The 26,246-nt window shown below is 35.3% G+C and overlaps 1 protein-coding gene across 1 annotated transcript; it reads right to left on the bottom strand.

Moving 5' to 3' along the window:
- Positions 1–1,163: 1,163 nt before the first annotated feature.
- On the bottom strand, positions 1,164–25,714 carry LOC149784622 (uncharacterized). The gene is made up of 4 exons (XM_089932685.1): positions 25,458–25,714; positions 19,687–20,012; positions 13,241–13,353; positions 1,164–8,441 (listed from the first exon to the last, which is right to left on the bottom strand). The coding sequence occupies exons 1-4, from the start codon at positions 25,544–25,546 to the stop codon at positions 8,310–8,312; spliced, it is 660 nt and encodes a 219-aa protein (XP_089788811.1). The 5' UTR covers positions 25,547–25,714; the 3' UTR covers positions 1,164–8,309.
- Between the last annotated feature and the right edge of the window lie 532 nt (positions 25,715–26,246).

Raw genomic sequence — 26,246 nt, 5'->3', positions numbered from 1 at the left:
TATAGCATCATGTAATTTGATCAATGACCACACCATCTAACGCAAAGGACATTATACCGAGGTGCTTTTCACTGAGTGAATAACTGGGACCTATCCTTACAACATGAGATGCACATCATTTTACTGCAGTGCTTTACAATAAGGGAGCAAATGGGATCCATGAACATAACATTTAATGAATGGGGCATTTATACAGAGGTGCTTTATAATGAAGGAACAACATCATACCCTCTAATGTAATTGACAGTGACAAACTGATGTGTTTTACAATGAGAGAGCAAATGGGATCCATGATCACATCATATAATGTAACGGGAATCAATTTACAGGGTGATTTACAATGAGGGAACTGGGATCTAGTATCATACCCTCAGATGTAAGTGACAGCATCAAAATTATGCAGTTTCCATTGAGGGAGCAAATGGGATCCATCATCATACCATGTACTGTAAGCGACAGAATATGATGTGGTTTACAAGGAGGGTACAAATGGGATCCATTATACCATATATTGCAAGGAATAGCATCATATGTACTTTACAATTAGGGAACAATTGGAATCCATGATCCCACCAATTTAATGCAATGGATAACATTATACTGAGTTGCTTTATAATGAGGTAACAATTATTATGGTTCATTGCTGTTGCATGCAAGACATTTCTAAGTAGTACACAAATCAAAATAATTTGTAATGAGAAGTAATTAGGCATTGTCAACATTACAAAAGTGTACCCCATCAATTAAATAACGGTCTCACTCCTGATTAGTTACCAAACTTAAAGACAGATCTCAACAGTCATGAATGAATATTTGATGGACACAAATAATAGCTTATGTTCTGTTGACCTTGCCTTTATTACAAATAATAACTCTTACTGATGTGAAATACAAGTTACAACGCATCATCTGATGGACTATGAAACGTAAGCAGACTGGGATTTCAAAGGTCACTAACACATTAACTTTTGTTGTTGTCCATCAGATATCCACACAGGACTTTGAAAATCTGATTTCAATCAGACTGCAGCATTAATTCTGGATTAAAACAACAGAAAAGGTCACAGTAATATGTCTGTTTATATCATGACATTCATTTCATCAAACTACCAGGCATATGAATGCTGCACAATAAAAATACCGTATCTAAAATTGGCAGAAAGTCTGGGATACTGTTTATTTTGGTAAATGTTCACTGCATGTAATGATTAATAACAGTCTGAAATCAGTCTAAGACTTAAACCGAATCCTACTGATATACTTCCCAAAGTTTACAAGAATAAAACAAGGGACTCCCCTTTTTTGGAATATACATTTTATTTAGCTAAAAATGACATACATAAAATTTAAAAACATTAACATTGTGAACAGATATATGAGCAGACATGAACATGGATGCCAAAGTGATCTAAATCATCAGTTTCCACTAAGTCAAACTTGACAATTCTATAAATGAAAATATTGTCATGCAATTTCTATTTAGAAGTCTTTAAATGTGGAGATAGAAAAATACAAAATTCACAGATATATATTTTATATTACTATATTTTTAACAGTTTAGAGCAGTAGTTCCCAAAGTGGGCAGTACTGTCCGCTGTGGGGTGGTGGGATTACAGAGGGGTGTGCTAATAGGCAATGGGGTGAAGGGGGCACATTTACTGGGTAAGGTAGGGGGCGCTGAGGATGACTTCATGGAACAAAGGGGAGGGGGGACTGAAATAGTTTGGGAACCACTGGTTTAGAGAAATGCTTAAGATCTATTCTGTGTGAAATCTAAACCATGTATACACAATTGATAAAATTCAAGGGGAAAAAATCTGAATTAATTTAAACTGATCCTTTTTTTTCTACTGACATATTGCCAACATGCAAGTAGAGCATTGTTATGATCAGGATTTTCGCTGTTTTAGTTTTTGAAAATTATAAATAGCAATCAAATACATGGTTATAATATTTTGTTCACGAACAGACAAACTTGCGTGATATAACTAGGATGAGATCAACCCTTATGTAATGTAAAATACACATTATATAAAATGTACATATCTTGTACAGTGTTATAACATTTGAAACATAAATACTTTACCAATAACAAATAAATGCTTACTTCTATGCCCCAAAAGGCATGAATGCTGCTTGTATAAACAAAGATCTTTCTTAAATATAAATATTGTATAATACCGTTACATGATAAATATGATGATGATGATGATGATGATGACAAAGATGATAATGATAAAAAGTATGACTACAATGACTACCAATATGACAAAATAATGCGGATAATGATGAAAACAATGTATGAATGTTCCAAAATGTAAGCAGGGGTGGGCCAGGGAATTGGAAATTGCTAACTTCAAACTAATGGTGATGGGACTCATTGAGATTCTTCTAAGAGTTCCATACTGACCAGACCAAAGTCCCACTGGTGGTGGAGTCTTTCAGAATGATCCCAATCCTTGGGGAAAATACTTCAATCCCACCCACTTCCCTTTTTAATTTTGGAACAGCATTAAATGCACTTGAACAGATCTTTAACAGATAAGAAAAATAAAACGTTTTGTACTATACCATGTCACTCCAATTGTATTGCACAAAACTAATGTAATGGAACACAAAGAAGGCAAGAAATTGAAAATAATAGATTATAATTAAAATCATACACCAGAAACTTATGCAAAATGCTGTTAATAACAAAATATAAAATGATATAAAACAATTAAGAGGGAAAACTTATAAAACCCTCAAATATAAATTACACAGATTACTTCCAATTAGTCCAATACAAACTAAATCAATATCAATTCAAAAATTGACAATAATATTTCTGAAAATGCATTTCTGTTGAAACTGACATTCCATTGGTTGAGATTTCATAAAGAAGCTGGTAGCAGTGACCTAATTATATGCTGATTTACAATTCATTCTTATACACAGTAGAATAAATCGCTGAGAAAATATATAATGTGGCAAACAATGAGATCTATCCTTGAGCACCAAAATTAATATTGTAGCTCAACAAAGGTGACTTAGCAACATTTCATTTGAACCCTTTACCTCATACAGCAAAGTTACCCAGTGCAGTACACTATAAATAGAACACATGTTACTTATTCGACTCTTAGCAATGTAGTGCATGTTACGTTTAACAGCAATTTTAACCATTTTACATTTTCGGTACACATCAATTTTGTGTGGAAAAATTTAAGAGTAAAGTCCGATCGCTATAGCTATGTAATTATTTTTCATGGAAGAATTTTTTATATGCTTTAAAATCTTGAGAGAACTTGTTCACCATCAAGTCAGTGAAGCCGCATGACCAACCGTAGCTGCCATTTCTTATACTCATAATTTACAAGTCTACATTCACTAAATCATCTGAATTTGATAATTTATCAAAACTAAGGTGGCGCTATGAAAACCCGCTTAAAATGGCTGCTGTTAACAGCAGGCATCAAAAGGCGCTTGCATGCGAACGGAGTAGAGGCGTCAAAAGACACTTGCATGCGAATGGAGTAGAGGCATCAAAAGGCACCTGCATGCGAATGGAGTAGAGGCATCAAAAGGAGCTTGCATGAGGTAAAGGGTTAAAAGAATTTGTGGTTTGGTATTTGCATAATTAGTGATATTTAAAGAATGAAATGCACACGCAGCTTGAGTACACATATTTTCATGTTTTAAAATTTAATTGTAACAGTATTTGGATGCAATTTATGCAGTACGGTGTTGACAATAAAATAATAACAGGGATAAACATTTGCACTCTGTATGACCCCTGTAATAAAAAAACATGCAAAAACTTGTGAATGCCCATTCTACCCATTTACTGAATTAAAGATAAAACTGCCAGATCAGTTGGATTAATCTAGACATAAGCACCTGAGCTAAAACAACATATAGCAATAAAATCGAGTATTAATATTTACTAGTATCTAGACCAGTAACCTAGTGAATTCACATTAAACTGCTTTAATCTATTGTTGAAACAGATTCTGACCATACCATATGTAAACTATTTGGTGATATGATAAAGTAAAACCTTTCTTGAAAGACCACTGCTATGAGAGACCACCTGTCTTGGGAGACCAAATTCTCAATGTCTTGATATATTCATTATATAGTGTTATGACCTGTCATGAGATACCACCTGTCTTGGGAGACTATTATCATTTGGTCTTTCAAGACAGGTTCTCCTGATCTTAAAAACAGATGGATTTCAGAGTCAAATTAATCAAGTATGCCAAACCTAGAATGCAAATGTCTTGAAAAAATCTAAAATTAACTGATTACTAAAATTACGTCAATAAAGTTATTTATTACTAATGTCAAAACGGGGGTCTATTCTATGTATGAAAATTCAGTAGTGAAATTCTCAACAACATTTGTTAATAAAGGTGATCTTTCTGAATACTGGAATAACTGAATAAAGAAATAATGGCAGGTTTGAAAATATCAAACATCTGGTTGAGTTTATGGCACGATTTTTAACAAATTGACATCAATACCACAACTACATGTCCCACTATGGACCCTGACTAAAAATGTACAAGAATATAAATCAAACGCTTCTGAATTATTTAAACTTCAAACTGTTCATAATGCGTTCACAAGCTACATATTGTGTGAGAATACATTAAGTAAAACTCAAAATCCAGTATTACCCACTTATGTCGACATAAATGCAAAAGTACCAAGTCCCAGTCCCGTGGTCTATTATTACAACCAAATATGTTATGCTTATGTCGACATAAATGCAAAAGTACCAAGTCCCAGTCCCGTGGTCTATTATTACAACCAAATACGTTATGCTTATGTTGACATCAAGACAAAAAATATACATGTTGACAGAAGCCCTCGGTCCAAACTTGAACAAAATCTTTGTTTTCTTATCGTTTATGTTAAAAAGCCAGCAGCTATCTGATTTGCCACCATACTTTAATTCTGCCATTGCTGCAGTTTGTGTTTGCACCCTTCATCGAAACAAGCCAGTTACAATCTTGTATAAAACATTGCACTCTTCATCAAAATAAGCCAGCTAAAATCTTTTATAAAAAGAATGCACCATTCAATAAATAAAGTTGTTACCAAATTTATATAAAGGTAGTGAAATCTGATCAATTGTTGCATTTTTGAAGGACATCAGAGACTGGAATAAATTAACTGTCATGCAAGTATCATTTTCTGCTGGAAACTTTATGCTTATGATGGTTAACTGTGAAAGAAATTGAAGGTGGGGCATCTCGCAAAGATGTGTGAAATTTTTTCACTGAAACACAATGCTGTTTGAATGGCTGAATGCTACCGAGTCAGCCCAAAAAAACAGACTATACTGAAGGCAACTGCTAAATTTGAAGACGCGGCAAAATGGTTTCATGAAACATGCATTGCAAATTCTACCAACCCCTTAGATTATGACATAATTTTTGAAAAAGTGGTTGGTTCCATCACTATAAAGATCGTCACAAGATTGCTTACAATAGGATTTGTGGCGAATCCAAGTCAACAGACACATCACAGCTTGGAACCTGGAAGGCCAAACTTTAAAATATCATTCAGAATTATAAATCTGAGGATATATACAATGCAGATGAAACAGCTTTCTTTTTTAAGTGCACTCCAGACAAGACTTACTGCATCAAGGTCATCCATGCACTGGTGGGAAGCAGCAAAAAGACCACATCTCCAATCTCATCACATCCAGCATGACTGGCAATGACAAAATGCTTGTTATTGTTATCGGCAAGTCTAAGATTCCTTGCTGTTTTAAAATGTACACCATCTTCTGTGAATTACAGTGCAAACACGAAAGCTTAGATGATGTCTGATACTTTTATGGAGTGGATAAGGAAACTCGACAGAAAGATGAAAGTACAAGGAAGAAAGACTGCCTCGCTTGTAATTGTTCAGCACATCCACATGTGGACGACCTCCATGTCCAGATAAATTTTCTCCCGCTTAATACCATGTCACTCATGCAACCCATGGAATCATCCATAACCTGAAACCAAACTATCGAAAACTTCTTGCCCACAAAAAGCTGTCAGCGATTGATCAGCAAGAAGAATTTAAGGAAGATTTGCTTGGGACTCTGTACAACTTAATGAAAGCTTGCGGATTATTGAAACTGTACAAAATTACTTTATGTATGCCTTCTTTCCTGAATTTCATGAATTTTCCCCATCTGATATCCTGTGTAGTTTTGATAAAGAGGATTTATATGAAGCTACTGGAACTCATAAAGATGTGTTCGTTTGGATGGCTGTTGAAACAGATGATATGGAACAGTGCAGAGCATCTCCAGCAGATGAGATTATTGCTTTGGTTGAAATGAAATTCAACAGAAGATGAGGAAGACAACATATTGGAGAGCAATGCTGTTGGTAAGTTTGAAACAATGCCTTTTCCATGTGTTTCATGCAGAGAGATGTTTTCATTGTGCAATGGTTTGACCAGATTTTTTCACAATCAAGCACATCGGCAATATTAAAAAAAAACACATGGACATTTGGAAAAGTTATAGTGTCTCATACAGAGAGAACAACTATCAAGGCTAAAAAAAACCAGAAGCTTGCATAAAATTCAGAACAATCATTATTCCCCATTTCTGCCTGTTATGCTAAAATAATCTAATTTTAAATACCCTAAATTTTAATTAAATTCCATTTTAATTGAATTTAATGAATATGCTATAATCTTAATTACATGCATTATTAATTCAAAACTTTGTGACATTTTTCTTTTCATTGCGCTCTGAGTAACCTCTTTCCTTTGGCAGCTATATTAAGTTTACCTTTGTTGTCTCAGGCAACCCAAAAATCTAAGTCAATTTATGTACATGCAACCATGTGCTGCTGGCATGTTGTTTGACAGTGGATTGATTGTACAGTATAACACAAACATAATACAAACGCAAGTTGTCAGTATACAAGTGTTTTTCAAACTGGTTTTGGCTTTTGCCTTCATTTAATTAAATTTTCAATTGTTTATTTTCACAAAGCTTAGATTTTACAAACTCATGAAAAGTTACTATGTACTAAATAATTTCACTTACATGTGCTAAATGTAAACCCCCCACCATATAACACTTATCTCAACAGCCAATTATGTCGATAGCATTACAGCAGACCCGAGGATGTCGAGATAAATGGGTAGTACTGTATAAGATTAGACACATAATCAGTGACAGAGCCATGAAATCAAATCACCGTGAAATTATATAACATTTTACAAAGTATGAAATATAAAAGCTGCAAAGATGTAACCCGACTACATATGTTACAGAATGGTATTATATGTGTATATCACTATAGCTTTGTTGTAAGTATTTTATTAACACTTAGATAGTAACAGATAGCCATGACAGGATTTTGATGTGGCCATGCCACTGACATAAACATATAGTCAACACGAGATAGATTGTCAGGTGCAAACAGTTTGAACTTTTCTAACATATTTTTGAACTTTTCTAATATCTGTTATTTAATACCATTTCTGACAAAAAATATTTTGCCAGTGAATCTGAAATACAAGAAGAAAAATAGGCTTCTTCATTTAAATGCATCTTATGGTGAAAGACATAAATTAATCAGAGGATCACTTAATTTTTAAAAAGTAACCCTGTGGAATTACATCCCATCATCAGGCAAATTCTCAAAAAAGAAAATCACACTGATCCAACTCTTACATTGTTGTAGATGGGTTCTTTCTTCAAAATCAATGGATATATTTCAAAGGAATGATTGATGCTGGAATGCTGCAAGTTGAGAATGATATGTTAAAAAGGAATCTTGTACAAAGTGTACCAAAAGTAAATCACAATAATTGTTATCCTAACTTAAACATGAACAGCCCATCAAATTTAATATAGGTCATAATGTGTAATCTTAATAGTATTTTTACCATATAGTTATTGAGATGTAAACTTTTCTCCACATTTTTTTCATTTTTTTTCTTTAGGGTTTGCACAAAATAGACCCCATTTAGTTTAAATGAAAATCAAATTTTCCCAAAAATAAATAATCATTATATGTACAAATATTTCACAAACAGAAAAAGAGATTTCAGTGACTTCTTCAAAATTATATATGATTGTACTCTACAATTTCAATTTATACTCTATGAAATCAAAATACAGTTAGCATCATGCAGTACTTGCTATGCCAGGTGATGCTGAAGTTCCCTTTGCATGTCTCTGATTGGACACTTGAAAACTCTGGGCAATTAATGCTGATAAGACATACGATGGTAAAAAATTGGAGTTGTTTGATTCTTCATATCAAGCAATGAATGCTGATAAGGCTTGTGATTGGTCAAAAATTGGCATAGTTATAATGCTTCATTACATTGTCTGAGGAACAAACGGGAAATGGTGTTGAATTGGCGCAGTCCAAGCTGTTCAAGAAGGAATCATTATCAAGGGACACCAAATCATCAACATTATCCTGAAATGAAAATATATATTTTTATAAAATTATTAAAGTTATGTAAAACATTTTTCATATCAATATATTATCACTTAATAAAATGACTTGTTGAAAGTTCCTATCATCAACCACATTACATGTTGTCATTACTGCCCACAAACCTGATAAATGGTAAAAAGACAAGAATGACTAAAACAACTACAATCTCTCACCATCATAACCCCCCCTCCCATTTCTAATGCATATTCCATCGATCCTCATTATCCCACCCAGGACAAAGACTCAGGAGTCAACATGCAAATTCTTTCCCAATGTGATGCTTCTACCTGCTATAGCTGCAAACATTATGTTTCATCATAAAATATTTGAAACTGGCATTGTCATTGGATGGGTGAATGGGCAAACAAAATATGACAATGTCACAAATGCTTTGAAGAAAAACATGGAAATAATGAATTTACCCACCTGTGATAAAGACATTCTTACAGTTCTCACTACAAAGAATAACGAATTGACCCGCCAGTGATACAGACATTCTCAGTTCTTTTTTCACTACAAAGAATAATGAATTGACCCACTAATGATAAAGACACTCTCAGTTTTCACTACAAAGAATAATGAATTAACCCACCAGTGATACAGACATTCTCACAGTATTCACTACAAATAATAATGAATTGACCCACTAGTGAGACAGACATTCTCACAGTTTTCATTACAAAGAATAATGAATTAACCCACCAGTGATAAAGACATTTTTACAGGAATCACTACAAAGAATAATGAATTGACCCACCAGTGATACAGATTTTCTCAGTTTTCACTACAAAGAATAATGAATTGACCCACCAGTGATAAAGACATTCTCGCAGTTTTCACTACAAAGAATAATGAATTGACCCATCAGTGATAAAGAGGTTCTTATAGTTTTCAGTACAAAAGTCATAGAAGTTTGTCATATGGAATATAATTTGACTTCTGTGCTCTATTTGTGACACTCTATTCACATGAAATTTGTGACACTCTTAAGTGGTTTCAATGTTAGCATCAAGTCTAAAAATAACTATCCAATTCTTTCCATAAATTTTATATGAAATATTCACCTATGTAAGCTCATGGATGAATATTCATCTTTATGTGCACAAAATTCCAATAATAAATTTGGATTTTTCTGAAGTGGATGGGAATGGAGCCAGGACCTATCATACCAGGAGCAAAATTTAAGAAGTAAATGATTCGGAAATTATGTAAGATCTCTGAGTTAGTATTTATTAGGACATGAGGTCTATATTAGGCCCTTGGGATCCCATACAAAAACTTCGGAATAAACCTTGGTGATAAGCCAATGTGAATTATGTGTGTGTGTGTGTGTGTGTGTGTGTGTGTAAACTGATGTCAATGATATGCTCTGTAGTATAGATTGTTTGATCCTGTGGATGAGAGCTTGTTTCACTACATCTAAAATATTCCAGTATGTTTTCAATCACATGATTACAAGGCAATCCAGACATATTCAGTGTCTGCCAAATGTCATTTTCATACTGAACTGCCAGAGTAGGGTCTATGTTGTTTACTCTATAGATCACTCTTAACATAACAGATCCAGATAAGGTGGCAACAACAATGGATTTGTACAGGGTGGCAACATCAGTGGATTTGTACAGGGTGGCAACATCAATGGATTTGTACAGTTTACACATGGACTCGACTTATAAACATTGTAGTACAATTTTGGAAGTTTGACAGGATTTATTTTCATGATCTCACTATGAGACTGCAAAACTGCTAACATTACCTGCTAGATGATAATATTTCTTGATCAAGTTGCCAATACACTGCACTCAGATTCAAATAGCATCGGAATGGAACCAAATTCATCAGTGACATTAGTAGCAATTTCTTAAAAAAGGCAAAATTGACTTTTCTGGGTAAACCAGTGACACTGACATTACAATCTGAATGATTGTTAAGTTTCCTTTTAAATTGGTGATGCAAAGGGAGACAACTATTGAGGCAAGAGCACAACAGAGGAAACCCCACTATAATGAAGTAGCAGAGGCCCATAACTATGATGTTATGTTCATGTACCCATATATCCAGAATAATGGAAATATTCAAAATTGTGTGTATTGGTATTGGGGGAGGGGGTAGAAACAGGGAATAAATGAGGGGTGTGTGTAGGAAGTAGGAATAAATAAAATGCCAATCAAAGCAGAGTAATACATTTTATCCCTGCCAATTTATATACATACCGATAATAAAAGGGACCCAAACTCAATGTATATCAAAATAGGATATAAAGTAAAATAAAATATAAAATAATTAAAAATCATAAAGTAAAAATATACTATAAACTGCATTCCAATCTCCATCAAGGTTCTTGATTGAGAATACACAAAAAACTTCTGTCTCAAGTTTTAAAGTTTATAACAGTACAAGAAAGTGTTTATACACACTATAAGAATGTGCTTATACATGCTACAATAATGTGTTTACACATTACAAGAATGTGTTTATACATGCTACAAGAATGTGTTTAACATACTACAAGAATGTGTTTAACATACTACAAGAATGTGTTTATACATGCTACAAGAATGTGCTTATACACGCTACAAGAATGTTTAACATACTACAAGAATGTGTTTATACATGCTACAAGAATGTGTTTAACATACTACAAGAATGTGCTTATACACGCCACAAGAATGTGTTTGTACATGCTACAAGAATGTGTTTCACTTTCAGTGGATACTAACAGCAGAGTGGTGTGCAGGAAGTATACAGGAGTCAAATATTTTCAAAATGACCACCTTGGTTGCCATATTGAGGGTCAGTTTTATATTTTGACCAGCTGGACACAGCAAGAACTCTTCAGATGAAAACCCTATGTCAAAATTACTTTTTTATTAAAGAGGATTAACAATAACAAGAATTTCAACATCCAAATATGACATCAGATCAGCCCCTTTTTAATCTAGGACCAACAAGACATCTTAAGAAATCTTCTGATGACAACCCCAGGCTGATAAGAATTTTCATTTCAGAGTAAAAATAACTAGATTTTCAAGATGGCTGCCATTTACTGCTCTGGTGGCCTAGTGGTTAGAGTGTCCATCTCCTATATGGGAGGTCATGGGTTCGATCCTCAGCCGAGTCATACCAAAGACTTATAAAAATGGTACTAACTTAGACTAACAGCTACTAGGTTAGTGTTAGGACTGGTCGGCCTGGTGTAAGGATAATGTGACTGGGTGGATCATGCTACATGTCTGTGGTATGATGCTCCAGTGCTAGACATCACTATGAACTGCCACATTGCAGATATCATAGCGATATGACTGAAGAATTGTTAAAGCTACATCAAAAATCCAAATCACAACAACAACAACAACCATTTCCATTTAGGACCAAGACATCACAAGAAGTCTTTTGCTGAAGTCATATGTCGATACAATAAGAGAAAACATTTAAAAGATCTTTAACATAGCAATTGAAATGTCCATAGTGTAAGTCATTTTTATTTATGACTGGCAAGTAGATATCATAGAAAAGTCTTTCAGTGAAAACCCCATGCTGATTTGACCATTCATTCTGAAGAAGTAGTGACACAATTTTAACAATGGCTACTATGGAGGCCATCTTAGATGTCCAAGTGGTACCATTCTTATTTAGAACCCAACTAGACATGATAAGATGTCTTTTGGTGAAAACCCCCATGTCAATATGACTTTCATTCAGGTGTGTGTGTGTGTGTGATTTGGAGTTTTTAGACAGCATTAAAAACAATTCAGTATAATCACTATGATGTCTGCAATGTGACAACTTATAGTGATGTCTAGCACTGGGACATCATGCCGCAGACATGTAACATGTTGTACCACCCAGTCACATTATCCTGACACCAGGCTGACCAGTCCTAACAATAACCTCTTAATGCTTAGCACCTTAAGTGGCAGCCATTAGAACAATTTAGTAAGTCTTTGCTACGACTCAATCAAGGTTTGAACTTGCAACCTCCTGCATATGAGACAAATCCTCTAACCACTAGGCCACCAGAGTGCTCATTCAGGATGAATAGCAATAAGAAGATTTTAATTATAGCCATTTTTGTGTCCATACTGGACATCAGACTGGTACCATTTTCATTTACACCCAACCAGACATCAAGATAAGTCATTTAGTGAAAACCCAATGTTGATATGACTATGCATTTAGGAATAGTGATAAAAAGTTAAAAATGATAAAAGGTCTTATTATGAAAACTCCATGTCGATATGACCATAAATTCATTAGAAGATTCAACAAGTGGATTTTCAAGTTGGCCACTGTGGCAAAGACAGTGAATGTCCCAGCTGCACCATTTTCATTCAAGAAACAACTAGACCATGAGATGAATGTGTGCATAAAGTTTCAAGGCAATCCTGCAAGTAGCTTACGAAGAGTAGCAGTAACAAACATGTGCTAATGGATGGAAGGACAACTGATGACGGATGCTCGATGGAAGACAAACAACAAACCATCCCAAAAGCTACCTAATCTATGACAGTTAAAATTGAGAGGATTTGTTGTGATTTCTTGAACTGTCAAAGTGAAAACATTATTATGGTGTGTGTGTGTGTGTGTGTGTGTTTGCATGCGTGTATGTGTGTGTGTGTGCGCGTGCATGTCTTAATGACCTAGGTAATGAATTTGAAAGAAAACTACAATAAAAAAAGACATTTGAAAAACTAAAACTAAATACTCAATATTTTACATTTCACAACTTCAAATTCACATTTTTTAAATTTACAGAATTCATGTCAATGCATTCTCACCTTTGTCAGATCAAAGTTGCTATCTGCAATGTAGCTTAGAGTCAAGTTATCTTCCCATGGAGCTTTCCTCTTTTGGAAACATTTCTTCCTAATGAAGAAAACTATGGCAATGACTGAAACAGAAATGGGATTATGTACATTCTAACGAATAGTATCTCATGCATGCAAATAAATTTGCATTCACTCATCTAGGGCTTCATTCATGCCATGAGCCCAGGGGCAACCAAAATGCTGGGTCGTGGATACAAAATAACTGAAACAGGTAGACCAGGGAGCTAATATGTATTAATATGGATTGAGTTTCTTTTTGTTTTGAAAACATCCTACAAAATATATGAGGATCAGAATAAGAGAGAAGGTAAAAGAAGTTCTGTAAACCTCTTTTTCATAAATGGAAAGAAATTCTGAATGTGTCCTTTATGCTGATACATGTTATCAGAAGTTAAGTGTACCGATTGGATAAAATAATCATCAAGGAATTGGCAGAATTGAGATGTGGGGGCAAAGTTTGAGTTAGCTACATGTACCTCATGTTTCTCAATTTGTAAAAGTAGGCTTTGTCAATAGGCTTTGCTCAGTGACGTAAATGAGCGCCTGTGCCTACGACATCTATCTCCGGTGAATTCTCAATTCAATGAATAAAACAGTAAACAATTACAACTGAAAAGTTTGTTTCCTTGCTCTGGAAAATTCTTGATTATTTTCCTTGCTCAGAACATAAATAATCTTAAGAGTCTGAAATTTTTGGCAATATCACACGTCCTTCATTAGTCGCTGAAAATTTCAAACTGTTTTAGATATTTATGTTCTGAGCATGGGAAATTACTAATTGTCAGAAAACAAATAAGATGTATTAATGACTGTTGAATATCAAAATGACTTGCAATAGGGTATTCTAGCTTTATACTGTTTCTCCACCTCTTGTACCATTTTATATCGATTCTCCACCTCTTGTATCATTTTATATCGATTCTCCATCTTTTGTATCTATATGTGTATTTCTAAGGTGCAAGTATGCATTGATATGTCAATGAATTATTTCACCCCAAGTTAGAATGTAAACTCAACTAAAAGCAAAGTCACCTGTACTTTCTCTGTGTATTGGGGTGAAATGACTAGAAATGGGATGTCTATCTCACCCAAATATACCATTCCCACTAGTAAAGAACCCTGGCTAAAATTAAGTAAAACTCTGTTGACAAAAACTTCAGTGGAACAGAGAATGTCAATAATTTATGGTTCTTATTGTTTTGGTTTGTTGTTTTGTTGATTTTAGGTTTAATGACAGCATATGATAGGCTATACATGGTGGTCAGCATAACTGGTGATGGAAGAACCATCAAACCATGGGAGGTTACTGACAAGCTTTTTCACATACCCAGAGGCAGTATGAGGTAAAAAGCAAGCGCTTTAGATTACTTTACCGCCTGGGACCCCCATTTTGTTTTGATTGGGTGCTTTAAACAGAAAGACAAGAAGGTAATTTAGTGCCACGGCAATTAGGGTAAAGGACACACCACAGGGGACGACGAAGGCTGGTCCAATACTAAGATTTAAACCTGCACTCTTTTGGTTACTAGTCTAGCATTTTCAGCCAATGCAGCTCTGCTTTTTTAATTAATTTATAGATTAAATGTACACATTTATTTACGGCACAGTGATGAAAGCATACATATTTCACCATCGATAAGCCTAGTTAGAAAATATCTGGAGAGTTAGAATTACATTTATAAAAAAAACAAATGATAGTTTTCTTGCTAGGATCCATTCTGGACTCAAATGTTAGGTCTCAAATGACTTCTTGACCATTTCAAAACAGGGAACAAGGAAACATGGTGGGAAAACATGAAGGGATGTGATGTAATTTTTATTTTTAATGTAGCTTTAACAATTTTTCAGTAATTTAACTATGATGTCTGCAATGTGACAGTTTATAGTGATGTCTAGCACTGGGGCATCATAACGCAGACATGTAGCATGCTGTCCCACCCAGTCACATTATCCTGACACCAGGTAGACCAGTCCTAACACTAACCTCTTAATGCTGAACGCCAAATTAGGCAGCTGTTAGTACCATTTTTTAAGTCTCTGGTATGACTCGGCCGGGGATCGAAACCATGACCTCCCGCATCATAAACATGAAGTAAGTGGTCAAAATTTATCATTTTACAATAGACACTTTAGATGGTTTTTAGACTTTTTGTAAATGCGCATATTATAAAGAAATATACAATAAATGGCACACTGTATGTATACCCTTTGTTTCAAGTTCCCTAGATAAGCAATTAACATACTAAATTTAATGTCCAAAACCCACTATGGTCTTATTATGTTTACCATGACTGTGACCTTTGATTTATTTACCCAAGAACAGTAACATTTCTTTATTGACCTAAATGCATAGCCATCCACAAATTAAAATGACGGAAATTAATGATGAACAAAAAGGTGGCTGAGAAAAGGGCCAAAAATCTTGCCTGAATGGCCTGTCATGTATTTAATTTGCTTGACCTTTGCATATGATTAGTGTTTTGTTGCATACCTCCTATGTCTTGTTAGTACACTATATATAGGATGTTTACTTGGGTTTGAGTTCAAGGCCCAGCATTAGTCATGACCTGAAGATTCTAGACACAAATTTGTATAGTTTTTGAATGAGCTTTTCAATATGCAAGCAGTTAAGTCAGACTTACAAGAACTTGAATCAGCTTTTCAATATATAAGCCTTTAAGTCAGGCTTTCAGTGTACAGGAATTTAAGTCAGACTTTCAGTATACAGGCATTTAAGTTATCCTTTCAATATACAAGCATTTAAGTCAGCATTTCAATGTACAAAAATTTGGATAGTTTAGGATTTCAAGAGTTTTTCAGAAAAGGTTACTGCAACAAACGGGTATGCATAGAAGTGTGAAAGCAATAAGATTGCTCATTCTTCTTTTTAATGTTAGTCTGGAATCATTTACTACTGTGTTCAAATTTTAATTTGAGAGGATTCATTTACATGTACTTAAATTATTCATTAAAATTGCATGCTTGGACTTAAATCCTTTTATGGGATTATTGTGAGCTCATTCAAAGACATTCTGGATTATGTCAATTTGATACATCAAGACTATTATTATATCAGCATATTAAAAACTACTGGTACATCAGTACAGTACAGTCAACTATCCGATGCTAGTGGTAGTTGAAAAGAAGCTGTGAGAAGCATTTCAGACTTGAACTGCTCATAAATATTAAATATGTGCATGCGCTACTGTGATAATAAAGACAGTTTTGACATAAAATATGTGTTATTTAACAATTAATTTCCTGTAATTCTAATCATCCCACTTTGCATGTGATACATCTGTCCGACTGGTTACGTGATGATCAATGACTTGCCCTGTCATAATACTTTCAGTAAATGAAATAGTGGAGTCATTTTATATTGCTTTTGAATTAAAATAACTTGAATACTTTAATTTATATATTCAACATTTGACAAATTTACTAATTTATAGACAAACTATCTGCCGTCCATGTTATGTGAGTAGAATGTTGGTTTCTATTTTTACTGAAAACCAAAACACAATGCTAAAAGAGTCTGATACCCCAATGCACATTGGCCCGTCTAATTTCAGATCAGATCCCTTCTGTAGTCTAAGTCAGGTGCCAATCAGTCTTGTTGTTTTATCTGAGAAGACTCAATCACACTGATGCAATGTGAAATTTATTTTCAAGATGCTGACCTGCCATAACGGCTTGCCATACTAAAAACACAATATTTACTCCCAAAACCCTTCGACACAGATGTGTTTTCAAAAACAAGCTTTTCAGTGATCTTTGAAAATAGAACCAAAAACCCCTTCCAGTATATGTACCTGTTAAAAGTAGCATGTATAATGGTAAATAGTCATGACTAGAGCTGATATAAAAACTATCCTTTGGGTAGTTTAAATACAGGCAAATTGAAAGCAAAGCAGTCAGGCATAAATCAACATTTCGTGATTTACTTAATTGTCAAGTGTTTTAAAACTGCAGTGGGTGTACCCACTAATTTGCATCGGTAAAAATATGATGAAGTGGGTCAACCCAATATTGGTAAATGAAATAGATGCTAGATGATTGTAGACAAACAAAAGTTATTACATATCAATGCCTCAAATGAGAATGTTTAAGTCATCTGTACTAAAGGTTACTGGCAGGCTAGTTGTTGTTGTTGGGTTTAACGCCATTTTTCAGCAAACAATAGGCTATACATGGCAGCCAGTATTAATGATGTAGGAAGAACCAGGGAAAACCCCGGAAAGAAACCCCAACCCACGAGAAGCTACTAGCAAGCTTTTTCACATACTCACATTGGCCAAATCTGAAACTCAAACCCATGCAGACAGAGGTGAGATGGCAGTGATCCATAACGGATTGCACTTTAGACCACTTGGGCAAGTTAGTGAACAGCAGCAATGCATCTTTGATGTTGGATTTTACCTCATATAAAACTGGATGTGTGATTACTTCATGTTATAACTGTGTTCAAGTGGTATTCATTTTTGAAGGCGATTTAGGAAGCAAAGCAAGCAAAACTAAATTTCAGAACTCTTGGTTGACAGAGTTTTACTTTGTGAAGTTTGCCAGCAAGAAATAAATTGGGGTGGGTGGGCATTTAATTATCTGCATATACGGCAACAACATATTGACATACACCATTCTCATGTGTAACACGTCTGTCGAAACAGGAACACAACATATATGTAACATATCTGACACACTGATTTGTGTGGATAAAGCGTTACCACCTGCACTGGACAGAGGTTTTTAATTGCAGTGCCTATGAAAATGATGCAACAAAATATAAATTTACATACATGTGCTAATACATTACAGACCCAACACACTAAATCATTAATACACTGTACATAACAATTTCTGCTTTTAGATTACATCAGAATTACAATTGCTGGCCAAATCTGCCAATAAAGTTAGCAAATAAATGGCCATTGAAGAAAGTGAATACAAAATATTATCAACAATAGCTACTTCCAGCACCAAACCTGTCAACTGCTGCTCCCATATATTTTATGAATTTTAAATAGAGATATAAAATTTTGTTTTTCTGTCCTTGTTACATAAGATATATTTTCCATGCTAATAAAGTAATGATACCAACTCAATGAAACATGAAACGATGCAAATTTCGTTGTCTTGAGCTAACTGCAAATGGTCACCAACATCTCAAAAATATTAAGAAACTTTTCATATGAGAATATTTGTAAGTTCCTAGTGTAATGCCTGAAGTTGTTACTGACGAATACATGATAAATGGACACATTTTATATGCATCTCAACCATGCAGATGCTGCCTGTATTCATGTTTATTACTCAGCAGAACATCCAGCAGGAATACACCTCAATTTGCCATGTTATTTATGTAATTTATATCCACATAATCCACAGACCTAATAATGTTTCCTACCTTAAATATTTTAGCATGTTTTTTATGTTTTCTAATTTCATGGTGTTTTTAAAAAAATCATATCATATGTTTTTTTTATCTTATAGGTGTTGTCTAATGTTATTAAACGCTTCGAGCTTCTAAAAATTAGGCACTATACAAAGTCCTCATTATTATTATCATTATTATTATTATTATTATTATAATAAAAGAAACAATCAGTTAAATATCTAATCTGTCCATCCTGTTACAATTTAATGACAACAATGCTCTGACAAGTGATAGTTGGAAAGAAAAACTAACAGTTATCTCCCAAAAGTTATTTTATTGAAAATGTGTGTGTGTGAGTGTGATTTGGATATGTAACGTAGCTTTAAAAAATGTTCAGTCATATCACTATGATGTCTGCACTGTAACAGTTTATAGTGATGTCTAGCACTGGGACATCATGCAGCAGACATGTAGCATCATGTCCCACCCAGTCACATTATATTGACACCGGGACGACCAGTCATAACACTAACCTCTTAATGCTGAGCGCCAAGCGAGGCAGCTGTTAGTATCATTTTCATACGTCTTTGGCATGACTCGGCTAAGGATCGAACCCATGACCTCCAGCATCCTAGGCTACAGACGATGTAATACTAGACCACTGATTACTAACAAATTTGATGGGAAAATGAAGCATTTAAAATTTTGGGCATCTGTCCCACAGGATTGGCTGAAATGCATATTGTTAGTCTGAACTGTTAGGATTATTTGGGATTTAATTCATAATACTGTAAATTTCCTTAAATTTTCACTTATATGGAAATAAACTATTTCTTGGATTTACTTAATTTGTTATTTTTCTTGCTATGTTACTTAGTTTACAATTACAGAGTCATAACAGGTCCCTATAGCATGGACTCTGTCTTACACTTTTGCAATAGGGGATATCATAAAGTATGGGCTTATAGTAGTAAATAATATTAGAAATACAGGGCAGATCCCCAAAAGGACCTAGTCTTACCTAGAATAATGATGGCAAAGCCCGAGCTAACTGCGATGGCAGCTGTTACACCAGTGCTAAGCTCTGCATTCTGTGTGAAACTGTGTTGGACTGTCCCCAAATGTGATACATTGTTAAAGGCATCTGAGGCATCCAGTATTGTTTTGTTCAGCTTTTCTAGCAGTTGGGTTGATGGGCTTGTGGCCACATCAGTATCTATGCTGATATTCTTGAAAAATGGTGCCTGTGTTCCCATGGTAACATCATGAACTTTACTTTCATTTACAAGCAAATGCTGGTCCCTCTCACTGAACTGCTGCACATTTACATGGAAACATTGGATATATCTGAAGTGAATAAACAACTTGTTATAAGAACATACAATACTCCCTCAATATAGTGCTCCATAAAACGTGCATTGCATTACTAGTGAAGTTGCTTAAAATTTGTTATTTTACACATATAAAGGAATGAAATGAAGTCCATGAACCATACCTCCCTTGACTCATTGCTAATATAAACATCACAATAATATCATGTCAGTTTCAGAATTGTAACGATATAACAATATCTTAAATTGTGCTGATATCACAATGTCATAAATTGTGCTGATATCACAATGTCATGAATGTGCTGATATCACAACATCATGTGTTGATATCACAACATCATAACATGTGCTGATATCACAACATCATAACATGTGCTGATATCACAACATCATAACATGTGCTGATATCACAACATCATAACATGTACTGATATCACTACATCATAAAATGTGCTGATATTACAATATTATCTCAACAATTTCATAAAATGTGCCAATATCAGAAAAATGTGCTGACAGCAATATTATCATGACAATATCATTAAATATTCTGATATCATATTAGGTTCATTACAATATCACTATTTTCTGATATTATAAAGAAAAACTGTTCAGTGACAAATTGAATGGTAGATGACCAGCAAACTTGAATTATCAACTTGCACCAGAGTTCAACAACCACTGGACTGATATATGCTTGATTCCGACAGGGACTACTGATAAACCATGAATTTATGTAAACATTCACATTCAGTGTAATATATCTACAAAAAAAGAATGCTGATAAAACACAAGTCTATGTAAACATTCATTGCTATATATCAACAGAATGGGAGTGCTGATAAAACACAAGTCTATGTAAACATTCAGTGTAATATATCAACAAAAAGGGAATGCTAATAAAGCACAAGTCTATAGAAACATTTACAGTTATATATCAACAGAATGGGAATGCTGGTAAAGCACAAGTCTATGTAAACATTCAGTGTTATAAATCAGCAGAAAGGGAATATTGATCAATCACAAGTCTATGTAACCATTCATTTCCAATTGTAGCTGAATAAGTAGTGCATGTGGGTTTAAAATCAAGACATGTTGAGAGTTAGAAAAATGCTCTTTGCCAATCTGGACACGGATTTTGGGGTTAAACAACAAACTGATGAAGACTGTAATAAAATTGAGAAGAGTGCTAAAGTTGCTAGAAATGATAGTTCACATGGAACACTAGCCAAATGTAAGCAAGTGAGTGATGCCTAGGTTAGTGTTTATAATAAGACCTTTCCTTGGCCTGGCAAGATTCTATCTTATGCCTAGGTTAGTGTTTATAATAAGACCTTTCCTTGGCCTGGCAAGATTCTATCTTACTCTAATGGACAAACAAGAGCTGTATGTCAGTGGGGAAAATTAGTTATAATAAATACATTAATTATTAGCGAGTGGTCCAATAATCAACTAGATCATAATGCTGATGCTCTAGCACAAACTGTACCAAGCACCATTGGTCTCTGCCACCAGCAATATCAGGAAAAAAGGGTAGATAACAATCTGTCAGTCTAGGGCCACCGAAATCCAGAGACCATTCTCCATTGAATCCAGTGCCATACAGTTTGTCTCCATCACAATCAGTAATATCATAATACATTTAAAAAACAGCATAACAAGTAGTCTACACAGTCCTCTAAATACAGGGAGGCCATTGATGGAACTCAAGTATACCAGACAGCCTCTTGCACACTTGGAAAAATGATCACGTTAATCAGGGAACAGGCCAGCTTAAAACCAGAAAGTCTGGGATAAAACTGGACAAATGGTCACTCTCTGTAAATATCAGACAACTGGGACGAGTATAATCCAGACCAATCTGAAATGAAATCATAAAATGTTGACAGTCCATCACTCCGAACTTTTCATAACGGTTTGACAGATCAGACCCCACAATAGCTCATTAAAAATACAAAATTAAAATTATCCACATTAAAATTATACTTAATTTTTACAAAAATGTTTCACTGTAACATCAATATCAGTGAGAATTAATGGGAGAAGGAAACTGCGATTTCCCCTGTATCTCGGCTGTATACCTTCTGTCTTGGTTCTTCACTCTCAAGCTAATATGTTTTGGTAATTTTAATCTATTTCAGTGTCTAGCTTGTGTACTGTATCCATCTTCCTCCGTCGTTTTTAATGAATGTATGAGCTACACAAGTGCCTTGCATCCTTAAATATCAAATATGTCCACAAAATAAAACAAGGTGTGTACAGTGCAGACCTATAACTGTAACATAGGACACGAAGTCCTGAGTAATAGCTAAAAATAGTAAAGCATTATGGTGCATTACGCTTAAAATAAAATTGCAGTGTAATTTTTATCAGCATTTACTATGCTTTTTTCAACAGATACTCGTACTAATCACCAAAGATATAATTAGCCTTTTCCCATTAACTTGCCTTATGTCAGAAGTCACGCATGTCACATATGAGGAAATTAAAAATAAGTTGTAAGGGAAATATCTGAGGATGCCGAATGTTGTTATTAATAACAGCTCGGACACAATTAGTCTGGTACCCTGTCATCCTATATCTCAATATCATTCGAAAATACTTGAATGGATTGGCCGTGCGATGATCTAATCGCCAGGCTCACTTACGATATTCCACTATCGGAACATCGTTCGACCATTTCCATCAGAACTATATTCTGAATTACTTTCGTTCACATGGAATAAGAAGACAACGCAAGAAGATAAAATCACAACCGGAAAGTTCTCGGCTTTTGCTGTTGTAATAATAATAATAATAATAATGAGGACTGTGTATAGCGCCTAATCTTTATAAGCTCTAAAGGCTTTACAACATTTGACAACACCTAAAAGATAAAAAAAAACATATATGATTACAAAAAACAAACACCACGAAATCAGAAAACATTAAAAAAAAACATGCTGTGAATATTTAAGGTAGGAAACATTATTAGTCGAAATAAGTGAGTTCTGATAGCCCTCTTGAATGTGATCACTATGTCTCTGCGTCTAAGTTCAGTGGTCAATTCATTCCACACTGCTGGGCCCTGGTATGCAAAAGAACGCAGTCCACATGACTTTGTTTTTATAGTGGGAATAATGAGTATACGATTGTCAGAAGAGGAGCGTAAGTATCTTGCTGGTGTATACACATGGGTGAATTCAGATAGGTATTTTGGATTAGAGTCCGACAGTGAAACGTGGCACAGAGAACAAATTTTGGGTTTGATTCTGGATCGAATGGATAGCAAGTGTATGGTACAGAGCAGCGGGGAGGTGTGCTCTGATCGTGGTACTCTAAGTATGATCCGAGAAGCTGTATTTTGAACAGTTTGAAGTTTCTGGAGCAGATATTGAGATGAAACAGAAGAACTGAGTTACAATAGTGCAGTCTTGAAAGTACTAATGAACAAACAAGTGTTTTAGTGGCATCAGCTGAAAGATATTTGCGAACTGAGCTGATGCGTCTCAGCTCAAGATATGCAGCCTTGCATATGTTCGTGACATGTTGGTGCAATGTGAGAGTACTATCCAGAGTAACACCTAGGTTTCGTACTGATTGTGTGAATTTAATGTTGGCGTTGCTGATATTTATTGTTTGAGATAAAGGATGTGAATGAGAAAGTCTTTATGTTGTGATCAGAATGGCCTCAGTTTTATCATTATTCATCTGCAGCTTCTTACATGTTATCCATGATTTCACATCAGAAATGCACCTCTCTACACCTTGGATGGTAGCATCAACTTCAGTTGGCTGGCTAGATTTGCATATTTGGGTGTCATCATCGTACAGTTGGTGAGCCACTGGATGATGATATATGGCACTTGAGAGCGACTGAGTGTACAGAATGAAGAGAACAGGACCAAGAACAGACCCCCGTGGAACACCACAACTGGGCTGGAGTCCATTCCATTTGCAGATACAATTTGTGTCCTGTTGACCAAGTATGACTTAAACCACATTAAGGCTGTATCATGAATGCCAAATACATGCTGGAGACGGTGAAGTAATATATCGTGGTCTATTGTGTCAAATGCTGCAGACAAACCAAGGAGGGTGAGGACTGTAATCTTTCCGCTATCCAACGCATAGAGAATGTCATTAACTACTTTTAGATCAGTAGTTTCAGTACTGTGGCAAGGGCGAAATGCAGAATGTACATTGCTAAAAAGACTGTTTGAATTTAGATGAGATACAGGCTGGGATAGAACAACATTTTCTAAGATATTTGATATGAATGGGAGATTAGAAACTGGGCGGTAGTTCTTTAAATCGTTATGGGCTAGTGTTGGTTTCTTCAGCAGAGGCTTTACAATGGCAGTTTTGAAAAATGATGGGAATTCCCCGGATGAGAGAGAGATATTAATAACATCAGTTAGTGAAGACAACACTGGACCTAAGCACTCAGGCAACAGTGATGTTGGAATTGGATCAAGTTCACATGACTTTGGTGCACTCTTAGTCACGATTGTACGTACGAAATCCATAGAGACAGGTTCAAATGCTGCTAATGTTTGCCGCTCAAATTCTTTATCCCAACTGTATGGTGACGACGTGTCAATTGAAATTGAGGTGTCAAGCTTATCTCTAATGGTTTGTACTTTGTCACGGAAGAAATCTGCAAACATGTCCGGAAGGTCGACTAGACAGAAAGTAGTTGGAAGTGGTGTAGATTTGTTCCTTGACATTAGCTTGTTAGTAATCTCGAAGAGCTCTTTGCAGCTGGAACTTTCCATGATCTTAGTAGTGTAGTGGGCTGATTTCGCTGCATGGACTATATTTGTGACATTCTTCTTAGCGGCTTCATATATTCGCTTATGAATAGTGAGTCTGGTGGAAAGCCAGAGCCTCTCAGCTTTGCGGCGGTCTCTTTTAGCAATGCGAAGCTGGTCCCTAACACTGCGATACCATGGAGAACACTTTTGAATTGATACTCTGCACTTGGTAGCTGGGGCATGTTTGTCAAGCAATGAACGCAGGCAGTTATCGAGTTGTTCTGCGGTAGGAGGTAAGGAAGTTGTTAGGTTAGCTTGGATGTCGTGCATTAGTTTGGTTCTATTTATCATACGGAGTGTTATCGTAGTAGTAGATGAAGGTGGAGAGTTAGGGACTGATACGTTACGATGGCATATAATGCAGAGGTGATCTGATGCAAGGTCATGGGATACCAGGGAGGACCGTAGAGTGTTATCATCAGGTCTATGAAGAATCCAGTCTAAAATGTAACCATGTTTATGAGTGGGTTGGTTAACTGACTGTTTGAGGTTGAAACATTAATGGAATCGATGAGTTTTGATGTATATCGAATTTTCATAGTCCAGGAGTTCGGAAACTGCTCCAAGAGAGAGAGAGAGAGAGAGAGAGAGAGAGAGAGAGAGAGTCAGCCAGATTGCTTTTTCTACTCGGAGGAGGGCGGTATAGGCAGAAAAAATGGACTGACCTTTGCTCCAGTGTGAGTGTGGTTTGGACGAGTTCAAACATTGTGTTGTCGAAATTGAATGTTGTGGTGTGGTTAAGACGTTTTATCATGGAGTTCTTTGTGATGATAGCAATTCCACCTCCGCGAGAATTACGGGGGAACGACTTGATGAAGTAACCAGTGGGTGTTAGATCCGCACTATATATAATCCACTCTCACGAAACACAGCAAATTGGTGTGTATTCCTACAACTGCTTCCGAGGTTATTTAAGGATCTGACTGAAATAGCCGAGCGATTTTCCTGTCGGATGTTGTACTGAGTAATATTCATTCGTTACAAGCGAGTAGGAGATGATTTAGTATGAAAGAGTCACGGTACTAATTCAGTTCCCATAGTAAACTTATGCAAACACCATGCTATTAAAAATTTAATAACTTAAAATTTTTGAGTGCTCATGATCAAACCTATATTTATTAGTATATAGAAAACCTGGATCTCAGCTTCTGTGTAGAGGAAAGGATATGAGCCGCGTCATTTTCTGGACCTGCGTGTGTTTGAAACACGTGCTTTCAATTCCGCACCAAAGAGTCAGGTGCTAATTTTAGCAATGAGTGTTCCAAACTCAAGACTGTTAAAGTTTGAAATTCCATCAATAAAGCAATGTCTCTAAAAACAAATCACTTACAACTAGGATAAGCTCTCAAAAATTTATTTTTCCTACAACATAACTTACATTATTAACAAGTCCTGGTCAGCCAAACCCATATATACTCTATTTTAGGTTCACTCATTTCCAGGCTGCTTCCCAT

This window comes from Sinohyriopsis cumingii, chromosome 14 (assembly GCF_028554795.1).
Source record: "Sinohyriopsis cumingii isolate HCF-2022 chromosome 14, ASM2855479v2, whole genome shotgun sequence".
Classification (NCBI taxonomy): domain Eukaryota; kingdom Metazoa; phylum Mollusca; class Bivalvia; order Unionida; family Unionidae; genus Sinohyriopsis; species Sinohyriopsis cumingii.
This window is presented reverse-complemented; position numbering and strand designations above follow the sequence as displayed.

Excerpts from the sequence above, each read along its gene's own strand:
- LOC149784622 (XM_089932685.1), bottom strand. The coding sequence starts at position 25,546 with ATGATAAAACGTCTTAACCACACCACAACATTCAATTTCGACAACACA. Across the intron at positions 20,013-25,457 it reads ACACTCACACTGGAGCAAAG|ATATATCCAATGTTTCCATG; the intron begins GTCAGTCCATTT and ends TATTCACTTCAG. Across the intron at positions 13,354-19,686 it reads CTTTGCCATCATTATTCTAG|TCATTGCCATAGTTTTCTTC; the intron begins GTAAGACTAGGT and ends TTTCTGTTTCAG.